An 18,688-nucleotide genomic window follows, 5' to 3' on the forward strand; every position below is an offset into this window, starting at 1 on the left:
GTTAACTGTACACCTTTACTCGCATATACATACATATAGAGCATGCGAAAGTGGCGTTAAACGAGTGAATGAGTTGATGAAAGTTTCTCACTCAATTCGAGTTGTTGAAAGTAATCGAAAATATTGGCGTAATATAAGTGATGCCGGTGTGCTGGGAAACTAAAAGCCATTGAGTGACGAATTTTGTCAAAATGGTATTAAATTAAGGAGAAATATCACAGATGCAAGTTTTGGAATTTGGCTCGGTGTACCAGAACTCCTTATTTTTGAGAAGGAGATATGCCGAACCTATTACAAACAAATCCGAAATAATTGAATCAGTGAGTATTGGAAATAGCTTTTTTAATAAGAGAAGCTCTTACTGATCAGTACTCCGATGTGATCTGAGCTTTGAGAATACCATAAGAAGTTCATAATTTTTATTTTTAGGAAAAAGGAAAAATAACTTGGACCTTATTCTTAATTAGAACTCAAGAGATCTATAGAACTTTTATTCTCTCTTACTATAGTAAAATTTTTCCAAATAGCACCGTGGTTGTTGCTGTTGTTGTAACAGTTATCTAGTCCCCGTTAGGGTGGTAAGGTTTAGATATATTGTCATCGAGGTCTTCCAACGGTTGGCTCAGGAAACGTTTTGCTTCGACGGGATCAGACCATAGGGAGAGGAGTTTCAGATTTGTATGGTTAGCTGGACATGCAAAGAGATGATTAGAGTCATGCGAGGACTCGTTGCTTGACATATATTTGGTATGTCGGGATCGATTCTGTATAAGTAGGAGCTTAATATGATACAGTATCCAGTACGAAGCTGCGCAACAAAAAAAAAAAAAACACAATCCCACGACAGCCAGTTCTTCGTTACCGGAATTGACCCGGATTTTTCCCGGCCGAGGGCTGTTTTTTCGATCTAACTCTTTTTGGATCGGTAAATTTTAGAATAAGTTTGTAATCCTCCTCATCCTTCTGACTCGTGCTGGCATTGACCCAACCCCGGCCCGGAGAATTTTTTCTGCTGCTTCTGCGCTAAAAGGCTCCATCTAAATTCCACCTCGGGTAGGTGTAATATAATCAATGGATGGAGCCATCTTAAGACCTGCTCAGGCCCTAAGACACTCCCCGTGTGTTACCACATGTTACTTGGACCTACGCTGCCAACGCACTATTGCGGAATAAGCCTCAAAGGTTGTTCGTTCTGCGCCGCCACTCCACCCGAGTGTCCAACAAAGAACCTCTACGGTCCATAGGAGCTCAAACAGGCAACATTTCCAAAATAAAAATGAATGATTTTGACGCGTGCATAGTTAAAAAGCTGAGGTAATCTGAAAAGTTGAGGATTAGACTATGAAAGAGTGGAGAACAACCTATTTTCTACAAAGTTCAGTTAGAAGATTCTGTTTCGATATTGATAAAAAGAGAGAATATGAAGGGGTAACGAGAAGACCACTTAACAGCAGAGAAATACATATTTTTTCTAGTTCTTCTTTCGATATTTTTAGAAAAAATTTTCAGAGGCGTTCTAAGCCCTTCTAGTCCGCTTTTAGGTTTCCAAGTTTTTGTGTTTGAGCTTTGATCTTTTTTCAACACTTTTACAAAGATTGATGAGTCTCATAAAATCCTCTCTGTAGTCACAGTTAACATGAAAGTTTACGGCTTAACACGTGAGATGAATAAATTGAAATCGGACCTAAACTATTTCAGACTGAGATCTTTTGAACATAATTTCGGATCTTGTTTAGTTAGCAGTTAGTAACTGACTTTGGTCATAATTACATTTTTTCAGAAACGTACTTATGTCTTCCAGAAATTTGTGGAATATGACATCTACGCTTTCATCTTATTGACGTTTTTGCTCTCTAATTCCTTCACTGTCTTCTTTTCCAGCGAATACTCACTTTAATTTACTTAAATTACCTTTCTTGCTTTACTGACAGTTTGGCAGGTATCTAAACCTAGGCTGTCTGTCAGCCGCAAAAAGTAGCATATACTTACAGCGGTCTAAGGGGCGTCAAAAATAGCCGTGTGTTGCCATTTGAAACCGGCATAGCAATACACCACTCAAAGTTCGGAAATTAAATTTTAAATTTGTAATTTCCTTTTCAACATTGACACAATTCTTGAGCAACACACCTACAATCGCAAGCCTATGTGGTATTTAGTGACGGACATTACCGTTAACAACGGTAGCAAATGACAAGTTTAAGCGTGTTGTATGTAGGCAATATTAACTAATGCATTTCTTTGCGGGAAGGTGGAGGTTCAAAGTGAAATTAAATGTGGTGCAGGAGAAAGTGTAATTGTAGAGAGTACAGGCGTTACTGATTTCGTCCAAAAATACAAAAGTACGAGCGTGGTTAGATATGTTCGTGAAGAGATTGATTATTTGCTTATTACGTTAGAAATCGTCGTTTTCTAAGAAGTTGCTCATTTGTCGGTAGTATCGAAAGTGCTTGTATGGAAAACTTTTTATTTGAGCAGGTATCTTCACGAATTTTGGCATAGAATATTATCAAAGAATTATAACGATGTTTCTGAACAAAATATTCAGATCTGGCAATTGTAGCATATAGCTGCTATATAAAGTGACGGATCAAATTAAAGTTTTTGTAGAGTAAACTTTTTTATTTGAAAAGTTATCTTCACAAAATTTGGCATATATTATGATCTCAATTAACGCTACATTCTCCGAACAAATTGTTCAGATCGAACAGCTATAGCATATAGCTGCCATATAAACTCACCGATCAAACTCAAGTGCTTGTATGAAAAACTTTTTTATTTGAAAGGATAGCTTAATGAATTCCGGCATATACAGTTATACAAGTCTTCGCTATTATAGGCCAACAAATTGTTCGGATCGACCGACTATAACATATAGCTGCCATGCAAACTTCTCGGTCAAACTCAAGTGCTTGTATGGAAAACTCTTTTATTTCACAAGATATCGTAACGAATTTTCGCATAGATTATTGTCCAAGAAAACCGCACAATCTCTGAACAAATTGTTCAGATCGAGCTACTATAGCATATAGTTGCCATACAAAGCAATTGCTTAAAATCAGTATAATTATCATTTTTAACGCTTTATGTTATTAGAAATGCAGCCGTGAGAGCTATTATAGCATAGTGGACTGCTGACTTATCCGACCACCCTCGTATATTACCGCACAAATTAATTTTTGACAGTTTTCCACATAAAACTGCATGAGCACGCTGCTCTAGCAACGCAATGCTGACCCAGTGGACCAAACATTTTGACTACCGTTTTATGTACAACAGCATAATTGAGTTGTCAGCGTTAATGGAAATTGCTAATTGTAAAATTTATGAGAAACGCACACACACACACACACGAACTTCTGCATACTTGATATTTCCACAAAAAAAGCATTTATCGAGTATTCTGCAAGCTTTTTACTGCTTGCACACAAAGTGCACAAGTAATTATGCAGAAAGTACCGTTAGTTTGAAAATTGTAATTGAAAAATTTTACTGCATTTTGGCAAAATTTAATTAATTGGCTAAAAGTGATTTAGTGTATACACTTGGCTTTGATTTTCTATAGAAATCATTGCGTTCATTACAGTTTGGCAAGCAATGGCTTTCTGCCCACACTTTTCCAAATAAATTCGATATAAAACTTCGCACAGCTCATTACACACACATACATACATAACACTTTCCGTTACGCTCCTGTTCACTGGCTTATCGCAATTGCTTTGGCGAAGGTCAAAGTTGACATTGACATGTTTGATAGTTTTAATTGGTTGTGTATGAAAGGTCAATTGGGAATATGCAACTATTTAATTTGTTGAATGACTACACTGCTCCGTACGTTGGCTGCTCGGACAGGTGGACGCATGCAGCTCGTAATTAATTGGAAAACAAAAATTCAATTGAGAGAAATTAAAAAAAAAATGGAAAAGCGTATAACAAAAGAGTGAAGTGGGAATTAATTTAGTTTGTTGAAGTGGAGCTGGTAGAGGGGAGAAGAGTGTGAGTACCGAAATTGGTAATAAAGAAATAAGTACGGAAGAACAAATTTAGAGCACAATTGACAATTAACTGCTTTGCGAGATAGTATTTTTTTAAGTTTTGTGGAATATTTAGTATTATTTCAAATAAAAAAAATAATTAAAGATAAAAAATTTTTCGTTTGTAAATGCGCGCTTTAGTGCTTCAGTTTTTTGAGATATCGCTCTGAAATTTTACACACGCCTTTTTCTCACCAAGGAGTTACTCATTTGTCCCGATATCGGATAAAAATAGCATATAGCCGCCATATAAATTGACTGATCAAAATCAAGTTTTTGTATGGAAAAGTTTTTTATTTGACAAGATATCTGCACGAAAGTCGGTAGAGACTATTATCAGAGCCAACTCAACAATTTTCGAAGAAATTGTTCAGATTGAACCACTATAACATATAGCTGCCATAGAAACTGAGAGATCAAATTCAAGTTTTTGTATGGAAAAGTTTTTTATTTGACAAGATATCTTCACGAAAATCTGTAGAGATTATTACCAGAGGCAACTCAGCAATTTTTGAACAAATTGTTCGGATCGAACTACAAAAGCACATAGCTGCCATAGAAACTGAACTATCAAATTCAAGTTTTCGTAGGCAAAACTTTTTTATTTGACAAGGTATCTTCATGAAATTCGCCGCACTTAATTATCCAAGGCAGCGCTATAATCTCCGCACAAATTTTTCAGATCGGACAACTATAGCATATAGCTGCCATACAAATTCAACGATCAAAATCAAGATAATGATCTTTTCATACACTTTTATGCTATAATAATGCACTTATGTAGGGTATTAAAGCTTTACTGCGTTCTAAGTTTAAGTGTTTCTTTTTGTTTTTGTATTTTAGACACATTGCTTTAACCAATGGATTAAATATTTTGCTCATTAAGTGAAAATTAGACTCGCTTAAAGCTGCAAATACAATTCAAAGCTCGATATTATTTCACTAGTTCCTTCAAAAACTAAATTTTTCGTTCCCAATATGCAATATACCCTTATATGTATGCGCATATTAATGATTGTAATACCTCTTCCGGCATTTTGTCCACACAACATTCATTGCCAGCAATCAAAGTGAGCTACAACACTTCTGACACAAGCAATTTAATTAATTGAAGTAGCTAAGCGTGCTTTTCCAGGAAAATTTTAGTCAAGAAATCTGCAAAGCACTCGCCAACGCCCCGCTTTTTATTTGACTAAAACTTTTGTTACAACAAATTCGCAATTTACAGCTCATCAGTAGCAGCAGCTGACGCCAAACGCAACAAAAAGTGGCTGAGCAAAAAAGCGATAATGAATGAAAGTCAGCGTAATTGTGTGACGAATTGTGCACACACGCATGCACGAAGAAGTGTCGAAGTTTTCCCACAAACAAGTGCAAATGTGTAGAACTTTATTACGCGCTCTAGGAGGTGGCATACTTACAAAAGCACTTAGATGCATATATGCACCAATACACACATAGGTGTCCACAAATACAGATATGCATGCACATATACATACATATGCGCTTCACCACACATGCATCGAACATTTAGTGCGAACATTTGTCGCCATATGTCACTCATACGCCAACACCGCCCGCCAGCGTCGGCGCTAGGTTGCGTATACGCCCGGTGGCGCTACGTGCTTCAGCGCTGCTAACTGATTGCTTACAAACAAATTGCACGCTAATATCTACGACTCTTTGTTGTTGTTGCTGTTGATTTATTATTATATGGTGCGTGTTGTTATTGTTGTAGTCCATTGTTTGTTTGTTGTAAGCAAACATTTTAATTTAAAGCTTTCTTTTTGTGGTGCAGCTTCTCGCTTTGCGCGCTTTTCGTGTGTGCCGTTACTTTCGCCAGCAGTTCACTTCTTCGCTGTTTTATTTCTACTTCTTTCGCAACCTTTTTACTGCCACTTTATTATAGTTTTTCGCAGATTTTTTTCAAAACTTTTTGTTTTTTTTTGTGTTTTGTCCTTTAGTGCTGGGTAAAACTTGTTTATTCGCTGTCACACAGCTTGGCTTTTGCCGAATGTGACAGTTTGCGATGCACGTAAATTGAAAACAAAATGGCGTATGCGTTTGCATTAATTGTCACACGTGACAAGAGCAGAGCGCGCTGTGACAGCCATGTGACAGATGGCTAAAAGGTAGCTAATGAAAAAGTGAAAACAAATGCAAATGTAAGCGGAAATTTGTAGGAGAAATGAAAATACATTTGGTTTGTATTATGGCACACAAATTGTTGTGGGGCAGAGGCGTATCGTCAACAATATTTTGTTGTTTTTTTTTTTTTTAAGTAATGTTTGAGCTTAGGCTTGTAGTTTCAAAACTGACGGCCATTTCTTAGAATTCTGCAAAGAAAATTTTCAGTATATTTGTTTTCAAGATTTTAAAATATTTGTTTTTAAGTTTTTCAAAATGTTGAAATTTCCACTTATGTGCTTTTTTGTTGCTATTTTTCACTGAAAGTGGTGCCTTTTGCTTTAATTCCAAAACGTGAGGTAATTTTTCACGATTTTGAAAAAAATTACAACGTAAAATTGTGAAATATTGTTTTTAAGATTTTCAAAATTTAAAACTTTCAACTTATGCTATTTTATGTCGTAATTTTTTACTTATTGCTTTAATTCCAAAACATACGGTAATTTTTCACAATTTTGACAAAAAATTACAACGTAAAATTGTGAAATGTTGTTTTTAAGATTTTCAAAATTTAAAACTTTCAACTTATGTGCTTTCATATTGAAATTTTTTAATTTGAAAGTGATAGTTATTGCTGTAATTTCAAGACTGACGGGTCATTTTTCAGGATTTTGGCAAAAAATAGTAACGAACAATTGGAAAATTTTTATTTTTTGAGATATTTACAATGTCAGAATTCCAACGTACATATGTATTTTAATATTGCTATTTTAGAATGATAGTGGGTCTGTTGATGTATTTCCGAGACTGACGAGTCATTTTACACGATTTTGGCAACAACTAATAACGAAAAATTGGAAAATATATTTTTTAAGATTTTTCAAAATATAAGACATTCCACTTATGTATTTTAATGTTGCTTTCATTGAGCAAAAGTAGTGCTTATTTTGGTAAGGTCAAGTTTATAAGCCATTTTGCAAGATTTTGTGAAGAAATAATAAGTAAAAAGTCTTGAGCATTTTTTTAATATTTTCAGAATTTAAAAATTTCAAGTTAATCGTTTTTTCAACTCAACTTGCTATTTTTGAGCAAAAGTCATGCTAATTGCTGTAACGCCGTAGACCGTAAGTCAATTTGCTTGATATAAAATTAAAAAGTCTAAAATAACTTTTTTTAATATATTTTATTAAATTGAAATTTTCAATTTATGCGTTTTTTATATACAATTTTTCAACATTTGCTCTTAACTGCAGCTTAAATTTCAAGTGTTCTTATTTGCTGTTACAATTATTTTAATTATTTAAGATTTTCAGAATTTAAAATTTTCTACTTAAGCGCTTTTAAGTTGCTATTTTTTGTCAAACATCATGGTGATTGCTGTAAAGCCGTATAGCATAAGTCAATTTGCATGATACAAAATTAAAAAGGTCTAAAATAATTTATTTTGATATTTTTTATTAAGTTAAAATTGCAATTTATGCGCTTTTTATACGAAAATTTTCAACATTTTCTCTTGCCTGAAGCTTAAATTTTATGTTTATATTTTCTGTTAGAATTAGTTTCATTATGTTATTAACTGTAGATGAAATAAAAATCGAAATAGAGAATATTTTAAATTTAATAAATAATAAATAAAAATAATAAACAAAAATAAAAATATTAAAAATAAAAGAGATAAGTATAAATTTAACATGTAAAACAACAAATGAAAAAATGCAAAAATCCTTACATTTCAGATAAAAGAAAAAAATTTAATAAAAAATAATAATTTTTTTAAGGGGGTATACTGGTCTAGAAATTTAAAAAAATCGAAATTTTTTTTTTCTTATATTTTCAAAGTTTAACTATTCAAGAATATGTGTACAAGAGGATTTTTCAAAATTCAAATTATTTTCGGAGATATAGGCATTTTTCTGACCCGGCATCCAAACTGGTTCGGCCGGAACTAATCGAACAAAAGGCTTTACACGAAACTTTAAACTTTTTAAAGGTTGTCTAAAGTAACAACTTTCAACTTAAGCCCTTTTCGTTTTTAATCTGCATTTAAACTGTTTAAAAAATTAAAATAAAAGATGAAATTATACAAATACTTAATTTTGACAGTTCAGTTTGCATAACAGCTGTTTGCTATAGTGGTACGATCTTAAAATTTGTTAAGAGATTGTAGCGTTGCCTTAGGCAATAACTCAAACTAAATTTCGTGAAGATATCTTGCGAAATAATAAAGATTTCCATACCACGACTTCATTTCGATAATTTAGTTTGAATGACATCTATATACTATAGTGATCGGATCATAAAAATTTGTTAAGAGATAACGGTACTATCTTGAGGAATAATCCATGTCAAATTTCGTGAAGACATATTGTCAAATAAAAAAGTCTTTCTCACAGGACTTCATTTTGATCGTTCAGTATGTAGGGAAGCTAACCGCTATAGTCACTCGATCTTAAAAATTAATGAAGAAATAACGGTTTTAAGATTCATGTCCAATTTCGTGAAAGCATCTTTTCAATCCGAACTGAATTTCGTGAAGACATCATGTCAAATGAAAAAGTTTTCCATACAAGCACTCCATTTTGAACGGTCAGTTTGTATCGCAGCTATAGGATATATTAGTCCGATTCGATGCCTTGTAGAGAAAACAGCACGTCTAAAATCTCACAACGATATATAGACAGACGGATCGACAGGTTTTGATCAGATATATATATATATATTTTTTTTATTGGGTGTCCGATGTTTTCTGCTCGGTTTCATATTTGTATTTAACTTCCTTCCTTCTTTGTATTACCCGCTTTACTTTCCTTTACCACCTCACCAACTTTTCAACGCTTTGTAGCTGAATGCTGTAATGTGTGCCAGCTAGCGGTATTTTCGCTTAAAACCCGCTGATTTTCAACGTGGCTTCAAAGCGAATTGCCGCGTACTTCAGGTTTTTCTCAATTTGGCGGAAAATGCCTCATTTAAGTTGCTTCTAAGCGTGTGCATGTAATTGGAAAGGCACACATACACACTCACTTACACACGCCAGCTTTCGCTGAAGGACTTTACATGCAGTTCAGCATTCTTGCGCTTCGAAATGTTGGCTTTCATTCCACTCGCTTTTCATTTACTCTTCTTTATTTTTAGGATTTTTTTTTGTTTTTTTTTGCCACTCTTTTATTTTTATTTTGCCTTTATCTGCGTTTTATATGCACACACAAAGTCGGTTTGGCTCACGCTGTTGTTGTTGCTGTTGTATTTTACCCCCTAATGATTAATGCACGAAAATTTTCACGCTCATTACGTTTGCATGGAATGCGCGCACACTCGCACAAATTAAATAACCGAACCGAACGACTGCTGTGTTTTCTTTAGCTTACTTTGCCAGCTGCTTAGCAGGAGATCCATTGTTGCAATACGCGCGACTCATTTGCATTGCTGGCATTGAGAGAGGCAGATAGCTGGCAGAAACTTACCTTTACTGCATAATTTCACACGCTCAACAGTTGACTGAGACACTGTCAGTGAGGCAGTCAATTAGTTTGTCAGTCAGTTTGACAGTTCGTTTGACATTCAGTTTGTCGATCACTTTGGCATTCTGTTTGTCGGTCACTTTCACATTCAGTTTGTCAGTCAGTTTGAAATTTAACTTGTCAGCCATTTTGACACACGAGCCATCAGTCATGTAGCCAGAAAACTAGTCAGCCAACCAGTCAGTTGATTAACTATTCAAACTTTGTGGAACTCAACTCTCTCACGCTATCATACTCTCGACCTCCCACTGTCAGTTATCATATAAATCAATTTTGTCTTGCTGTCAATTTGCCAATCAACAGTTCGTCAGTTGGTCAACACACCACAAGCACACGAACATACACACACATATACATAAGCACATATATACATATGTATATGTATGTACATATATACTATATATTATTTTCCAACTCTTTATTTTTGCTTTAGTCGCCAAGCCAGCTCATTGCCCCTCGCATTCCTTTCGCCCTCCCTCTTGTTACTTTTCATCGTTATCCTTTTGCTCAGGCTTTTGCAAGTCAAATGATATGCAATGCAATTTTAATGCATTATTTGCTCGCCTCTTGTGCGTAGTTTTCTTTGGCCCTTTTGAGTTGCGCTGCAACAGAATTGTATTAAAATGTTAACTAGGCCATGGCGGTGGTAGTTATAACTTTCACCTGCTCTTTATTTGTTGAAAGGGTTTCTTTTTACACAGTTACAATTATATATTTCTAGGCATGTAGTTAAGCAAGAAAATACATAATATCATAGTATAAATTTAAGAAATAAAAAATGTTGAAAAAAAGTATTGATTAAAAAATGTAATAGTATGTATGTAAAATTAAGTTAAGTAAAGTTAAGTTAAATTATGTTAAGTTAAGTTGAGTTAACTTGAGTTAATTTAAGTGAAGTGAAATGAAGCTATGTTAGCTTGTGTTAAGTTAGTTGTGTTAAGTTAAGTTGTGTTAAGTTAAGTTAAATTATGTTAAGTAAAGTTGAGTTAAGGTTAAGTTAAGTTAAGTTAAGTTAAGTTAAGCTAAGTTAAGTTATGTTAAATTATGTTAAGTTAAGTTGAAGTTAAGTTAAGTTAAGTTAAGTTAAATTATATTAAGTTCAGTTGAGTTAAGTGAAGTGAAGTGAAGTGAAGTGAAGTGAAGTTAAGTTAAATTATGTTAAGTTAAGTTGAGTTAATTTGAGTTAAGTTAAGTGAAGTGAAGTGAAGCTAAGTTAAGTTAAGTTGTGTTAAGTTAAGTTAAATTATGTTAAGTAAAGTTGAGTTAAGTTAAGTTAAGCTAAGTTAAGTTATGTTAAATTATGTTAAGTTAAGTTGAAGTAAAGTTAAGTTAAGGAAGCGAAGTGAAGCTAAGTTAAGCTAAGTTAAGTTGTTAAGTTAAGTTAAGTTAAGTTAAGTGAAGTTACGTTAAAATAAGTAGAGTTCAGTTGAGTTAAGTTAAGATGAGTTAACTACAGCTAACTTAAGTTTTTTATGAAAGGTGTTATCTTGATTTCAATTGGTCAGTTTGCAAGGCAGATATTCTATAGTGTCCTGCTTTAGACGATTTGTTTGGAGATTATACCCTTGACTTGGGAAATTATTCATGCCAAATTTTTTGAACATATCATGTTAATCCATGCCAAATATAGTTTGTCTTATTAAAAAGTTTTCCACACAAGAACTTAGTTTTGAGCGACCAGTTTGTATGGCAACTGTATGTTATATTAGTCAGACAACGGCGATGCCGACAAGTGAGAAGCTTCTGGGAGGGAAAAGAAACTAGAAAAGGGACTAGTATACCCTGTTCAGACTACAAAAAGAAAATGTATGGAAAAGGTTTAATATCGAGTCGTGGGTATTGAATATTTTTAAAAGAGTCCATTAGTGGCTGAAATATTTTCAAGCCTTAGAAATATCATTTAAATATTTGTCATTTCAATCTATATATTAGATTCTTTAAAAAAATAGACTTTTTGCATTTCTTGGCGCAATTTAAATACATTAGTTAGTTCATTAAATATTTCATTTGTTGTTTCCGCATTTTTTAACTAACATATTTCCTTTTTTTCTTTGATATTTTTTTCTAGTTTTCTATTTTTTTTCAAGTATTTAATTTTTTTAATTAATTTACTTCTTCTGCGGCCTTACTTTCCAGCATTTTTGTTTTAAATTTTCTCAATTAGTTATATTTTTATTTGTTTTTGTTTTTGTTGATTTTTGCTCATCATTAATCCATTTGACGCGCAAATTAAATTTCACTTCATTAACTACATTATTAGCAATCAATCACTCATCATCAACCTGGCCGATTTTCGCGTTATTTTCAATTGCCAAACATTAACACATCATTCATCTTATTTGTTTACATTTGCGGTTTTACGCATATTTGAATTTAATTCACTAATTGATGCAATAAATAGACTTGCAATTAAATAAACAGTGTTCGGTGCGTTTCTATGGAATTCACGCGGAAATTTGTTTATTTAAAATATGAGTACTGTTATTTAATGTTTTCAAATACATATCTATAGAAGCAAATATTGTTGGGGTTAGCCACAGAATATCATTATCATTTTTTAAATTAATAGCATCAAGCGCAAAATATAATTTTTTTACGTAGTAAACCAATTACTATTATAATACTTTTTCTTATCTCGTGAGTCCTAGATATAAGTATGTATGTAAGTGACCATCATTTGGCGTTGAATATAATTTTTCGATTCATTTTGGCTTTGTCATGGCAATAAGACACAAAATATTAAGTGTAATAGTCTGAAATTTAAAATCAAGGTGGATTTAGCGCCATCTATCGGTCTCGTTTAGATTGACTTTTGATTGTTTTCAATTATCAGGGTCACTACCTCATGACATCCTTCGATTTAAGCACTTTTTCTAGAATTCTTCTCAATTTCCGCAATTAGACTTCAACGAACCCTTAAACCGAATATGTCGGCGTGGCTCCGCTGAATCTTCTGCTCTTCTAGCTGTGACCCCAGGCTCCACACGGGTTGGCTACTCCATCTTACACAAGGGTTACTCATCTTTCTAGGGTGTGCGGTGAGAACGCGCGAGTAGGTCTTTCATATAATAATTTTTACTGGTCTAGATTAAGCATACCGTCTATTCAAGTAGCTGCCTAAAAAGCTTCTTTACAGCCAATTCTGTGGAATTTAAGAAAATTAAACAGCTTTTATGGCAAAACCACGCTTTTGTATTCATTAGACCAAATAAACCACTTTCAATATTCTGTTTTTTTCATTTAATTTAATTTTAATTTTAGTTTTAATTTTAATTATAATTTTAATTTTAATTTTAATTTTAATTTATTTTAATTTTATTTTAATTTCAATTTCAATTTTAATTTTAATTTTCATTTATTTTTTATTTTTAATTTTTAGTTTTAATTTTAATTTTAATTTTGATATTAATATTAATTGTAGTTTTATTTTAATTTAAATTTAAATTTTAATTTATTTTTAATTTTAATTTTGGTTTAATATTAATTTTACATTTAATTTTAAGTTTAATTTTAATTTTAATTTTACCTTTAAATTTAATTTTAGTTTTAACTTTAATATTAATTATAATTTTATTTTAATTTTAATGTCAATTTTAATTTTAATTTTAATCTTAATTATAATTCTATTTTGAATTTTAATTTTAATTTTAATTTTGTAAATTTAATTTTAATTTAAATTAAATTTTATTTTAATTTTAGTTTTAATTTTAATTTTTATTTTAATTATAATTTTAGTTTTAATTATAATTTTTGTTTAAATTTAATACTAAATTTAATTTTAATTTTAAATTTAATGGAAACTTTAACTTTTATTCTATTATTTTAATTAATTTTACTTTTAATTTTAGTTTAATTTTTAAATTATTTAAATTTGATGTTTTGTTCTAATATTTTACTCTTAAAATTTCTAGTGAGTTATTGTTCTATAATTTGAATTTAATAGCCGAATCTTGTTTTTATGTAATTTATTGTTGTTGCTATTCTCCTTCGTCTTTGCTTGTTCCTCCTAACTTAAACCCTTAAATCTCACTACCATTTTCCGGCAACTCCCATTTTGACACTTCAACACCTTACGGTTGTTATAACGCAGGCAACAAAACCACAATTACAACAATAGCAACAGAATGCTCGTATAACCATCACAAAAATGAATTATGATTGTGGTTGCCTGACACCGGCAAAATCAACGAAAGTGCACACAAACACACACATACGTGAACAAGCGCACATAGCAGCTGACATGCATAGCTTTAATCCCATGAAATGCCACTCGTTGACCTTACTGTGTGCCACAGTGCGTATACGTTACCCACGAAATGCCCACAAAGCAAGTAACGTATACGCAGTGTAGGCCATTGCCAGAGGGGAGTAGTGTTCAAACAGGAATGGAAGTGAGAATTTGTGCTGTATTCATGCAGCGAAAGCGGGAAATGTGTGTCGGCAATGCCACACACTTCTGGCGAAGAGGACAGACCAAAATGTAGTGGAGAAATTAGCGGCGTGTGAAGTGCAAAGAAGACGGATTCGTTAAGGTGAAAGGTGTGCTTGTGCGCTCAAGCTTCTGCGGTTGCTGTGGCTTTTGCGGTTGCAGCTCTTCAATTGTGGCATTGTTCGTATAATAGTTGGTTATAGTTGTATGGTTGAGTGTTTGTGTGTGTGAATGTGTGTGGTTGACAGGTATTATAGGCGTAGTGGAAAGCGCAAAACGTGCGGCTTTTGATTTTGGTGATTCAATTTAGACAAATATAATATTTTTTAGTAATGTTATTATATTAGATAGTATACAGTACAAATTATTTAGTACTGAGCTTCAAATTGAAAAATCGAAATGCAAGCGAGTTCGGTAATTTTGTTAGTTTCGCACTTAAAAAATTTTTATACACATTTTTCAAATATTTATTTATCTAAAAAATGTATTTTGTTATTGTATTTTAAATATTTTATTATATTTTTTTTTTTAAATTCCATATAAAAATTTTATTTAATTTAATATTTTTCTTTCCTTTTTTATTTGTTTTATGTATAAACATCGATATCACTTACCTTCGGCACACCTCCCGCTCTTATATCACTAACTTGACACAATTCGATGACGTCACCTTCCTGAACAGGTATGTGGAATTTGTATGAAAGAGATTTTAAGAAAACAATTTTTATTTTAAAAATTTATATAATTTTATATAAACTTATTAAATTTTTAACTAAGTTTTAATTTTAGTTTAAATTATTATTTTTAATATTTTTTTAATATAATTTTTTTTCTCAACTTAAAATTTTTTTTCCACAATTTTAAATATTAGCTTAAAAAATAAATAAATAAATATATTAAAAAGATAACTTTTTTCTAAAAAATATGACCTTAAAAAATAAAAATATTAAAAATTTAAATTTTGTTTTCAAAAGTTATAAATTTATTTAAAAGTTTTTAATGTTTTTATCATTTTTCTAAAAATTATTACTTCAAAAAGAAAAAAATGGAATAAATTTTTTTTCTGTAAAAGTAAAAATAATTTTTTTATGTGCATAGACATATTTAAAATTGAATTAATTAGTTTTAAATTTTATTAAGGTTTTTATCATATTTCTAAAAATTATTTCTTAAAAAAAATAAATAAATTTTTTTTCCATAAAAGGAAAAATATTGTTCTGTTTAAGTGCACAAACATTTATAAAATGGAAAAACTTGAAAGAAAATGTTTTTAAAATTTTTAATTTTTCTAAAATATTACTTTTAATTCAAAACAAAATTTTTTAAATTTAATTTTCTGATTTTGGTTCAAATTAATTTCTTATCTAAAGTGTTCATAGGTATTTGAAATGAAAAGATTTAAAATTTTTATTTTTATATTGCTTTTCATAGGGTGTGTTTTTTCATTATATTTATTTTTTATGTCTTAATAAAATATTTTATTGTATTAAAATTGCATTATATTATTCATAAAATTATTTTTTATTCGAAGTAATTCAAAAATAATTTTGAACTAATTTTTTAATTATTTTTGTTTGTTTTTCTTCAAGCTGTTAATGTTACTTTGTTTAAAAAAATCTCGTATATATATTTAAGTTGTTGCTATTATTAATTTTGTGTATTTATTTAAAATTTTTTTTTGTTATATGAAGAATTTAATTCCTAATTTTTTTAATCTTACAATTTTTGAAATTAGCAAAATAATTTTCTATTGTCTACTCACCCTGCCATCGCTTTTCCAATACAAAAAGAATCCGTATTCGTCCACTTTGAACATTGCGTCCTTCTCAAAGTCATTCTCCTTTGTTTCCTTCTCATTCTCAAACCAACGATCGAACACGCAGCCGGTGGTCAATTCCTCCGGCACCGGAATGATCCAATCGAATTCGTACTTTTTCGTCATTTTGAATGGCCGACGACTTTTTGCTCAACTAACAGTAATTAATAAGCGTGTAGTATTCTTTTCTAAATATTTATTTACAACTAAAATTTGCCGTTATATGTTTGTTTTTCAAAAGCCAAAAGTCTTTTTGGCTTAAACTTTGCAAGAGGAATCAAGTTCCTGCTTGACTTTTGCGACTAGATTATCATTTTCGTCTTTGTGACTCTTCTTTTGAGATATTTTGAAGATTTGCAGGCAAATATTTACATTTTCGGTACATCTGGTTATATATTTGAGATTGCGAAATTCGATTTGCTGAGAGTGATGTGATTCTTGTTGTCGTTAGCGTCAAGTTTTTAACGGTTATTTGTATATATGGAATGATTGAGATCTTTAGTTAAAATCTGCAAATAGAGAGAGCGGAGTAATAATTAGTTAATTACTTTACGATCGAATCGAACGAAGAATGAGGATTATTTATTGAACATTGTAAAAAAGTCAGAAAGAAATGTCATTGTATTCTTTAATCCACATTTGTGTTCAAATACTTCTAGCAAAAGTTTCATAAACCCGACGAGAATTGCAACGTACATGCACATCGCGAATGAAATGCTTTGCGATTTCACTATTTCATGTCTTTAATATTTTATTAAATAAAAAAGTCCCTATCCATTTAAGCTCTCTTTATCTGTTGAGTAGTCTGGTCCTTACACAAGCCTACACAAACAATATGGAATTCCATGCAGTAGCTTTAATAAACCAATTAATTCGATTATGCTGTCGATGGCGACTGTCAGTCAGCTATCAAATTTTTTTGTTACGTTTTCTATGTTGTTTCGCAGCGCAGTGCCTTTGCTTTGTTTACTTCATCTGCCGATTCGCTTCTGCTACCCATTTGTTTTTTGCTTTTAGCCTACTTTTAGGTGTCTAGGCTTTTGATTGGCTTTATCTCCCGTAGATTGATAGCTTAGGCACTTCTACTTGAGTGCTTATGAAAGAAGTGTGGCTGTAGGCGCCTAAAAGTATGCACTACAATGCCTCATGCTCATCTGTATGAATTATCTCTTTTCCGATCGCGTGTATGGGTCATTAACTTTTAAGCGCACAGTCACATTGATAAAAGAAAATAAATTATTTTCGTTGGTGCGAGCAGGTGGATTTGTTGCAGCACATATTGTTTCGATTACTCTGGTTGATTTATGGTTTTTAGTGAATTTGTTGAGGTGTGTGGAATTTTTCTTCCAAAAATAATGATAAATTGGCATTTAATAACAATGAGAGAGTATTAAATTCGAATTATTTAGTAGTGATGCCTTAAATATTTGAAATTCACTACGCCTAAGGGTATGCTACGTATATTTAGAAAATAATAAATTGACAATTTCTAAACGAAATTAATATTTTGTATTCAGGATACTTTAATTTTCCTTACATTTAAAAAATTTTTTATTTGTCGACAGCAGGCGCTAAAAAGTATGCTTTATATTGAGTTAAACTTGCTCTTCCTTCGTTTTTTTCCACATTTTCTTTTTTTTTGTATGTTGAATATTACTCAAATCATAAAAATACTTTTTTGAGTCAAAAATCAAGCATGTCCACAAGCCTCTGAATGTCACAGGGGTAGTTGCTTGAATCCTAAAGGTATGCTATAAAATTGTTAATGTTAAAAATTCTTTAATTTTTCGAAGATTTTCTTTTCTTTTGTACGTTGAATATTACTCAAAACGTACAAATAATTTTTTGAGTCAAAGTCAAGCATGTCCACAAGCCTCTAAAAATAGCTAGAGTAGTTACTTGAATCCTAAGGGTATGCTATAAAAGTGACAACATTAAGAATGCAGTAGAGAAATTAATAATTTTTGTTCAAGATATTTCAAATTCTTTTAAAAGTACACAATTTTTGTATTTGATGACAGTGTGCGCTAAGAAGTATGCTTTTTCATAGAGACAAACTTGTTGTTTCACCGATTTATAAAAATTTCATTTCTTGATTTATAATAAATATATTAAAATATTATAAATACACTTCCGGCTCAAAGTTAAGTATACATACTAGCCTCTAAAAGTATGCAATAGAGGATAGTAGCTACTTGAATCCTAAGGGTATGCTATACAAGTTTTTATAAAATCTAAAATGTTGAGCATTTTCAAATTATATTATTATTTTTGTTATTCCCGCTTTTTTGGTTTCTTTGTTTGACAGTGTGTGACCGAAAGTATGCTACTTTATCGCGTTGAACTTGCTGTTTGCAATTCTCTAAAATTAAAAATTTTTCGGTAAACCAAATAATATTAAAATCGCAAAAATACACTTGAGCATCGTTTTGACTTTTGTTGACAGTGTGCGCTCTAAAGTATGCTATCTTATAGAGTTAAACTCGTTCTTCCTCCTAAAAATCGTATTTCCTTTGTAAACCAAATAATACTAAAATCACAAAAACCCACTTGTACATCGATGTCAAGTTTGTGTGCTAGCATCTAAAAGTATCTAACACTAGATAGTAGCTCCTTAAATCCCATATGCATGCAAAGCCAGCGAAGAATCTGGTGCCAGCACTTAAGTGCACATGCAAGCAACTGCTGTAAAGTAAAGCAGAATGAAAGAAGTGCGTGAAAAATAAAAAAATATTTCGTTGAAAAATTTTGCTGAAGATGCCACTCG

General features: G+C 31.5%; 1 protein-coding gene across 2 annotated transcripts in view; it reads right to left on the reverse strand.

Annotated features, from left to right (window-relative positions):
* LOC126760444 (1-phosphatidylinositol 4,5-bisphosphate phosphodiesterase) overlaps window positions 1–18,688 on the reverse strand; it is a 153,078-nt gene that overhangs the window by 25,247 nt on the left and 109,143 nt on the right. For both annotated transcript variants that reach the window (XM_050476079.1, XM_050476080.1), the window contains exons 4-5: window positions 15,868–16,430; window positions 14,720–14,779 (exon numbers count right to left, since the gene is read on the reverse strand). In XM_050476079.1, coding sequence (XP_050332036.1) covers window positions 14,720–14,779; window positions 15,868–16,047 — 240 coding nt within the window. In that variant the 5' untranslated portion in view covers window positions 16,048–16,430. The remainder of the gene's footprint in view (window positions 1–14,719; window positions 14,780–15,867; window positions 16,431–18,688) is intronic.

This window comes from Bactrocera neohumeralis, chromosome 5 (assembly GCF_024586455.1).
Source record: "Bactrocera neohumeralis isolate Rockhampton chromosome 5, APGP_CSIRO_Bneo_wtdbg2-racon-allhic-juicebox.fasta_v2, whole genome shotgun sequence".
In the NCBI taxonomy this organism is placed as follows: Eukaryota; Metazoa; Arthropoda; class Insecta; order Diptera; family Tephritidae; genus Bactrocera; species Bactrocera neohumeralis.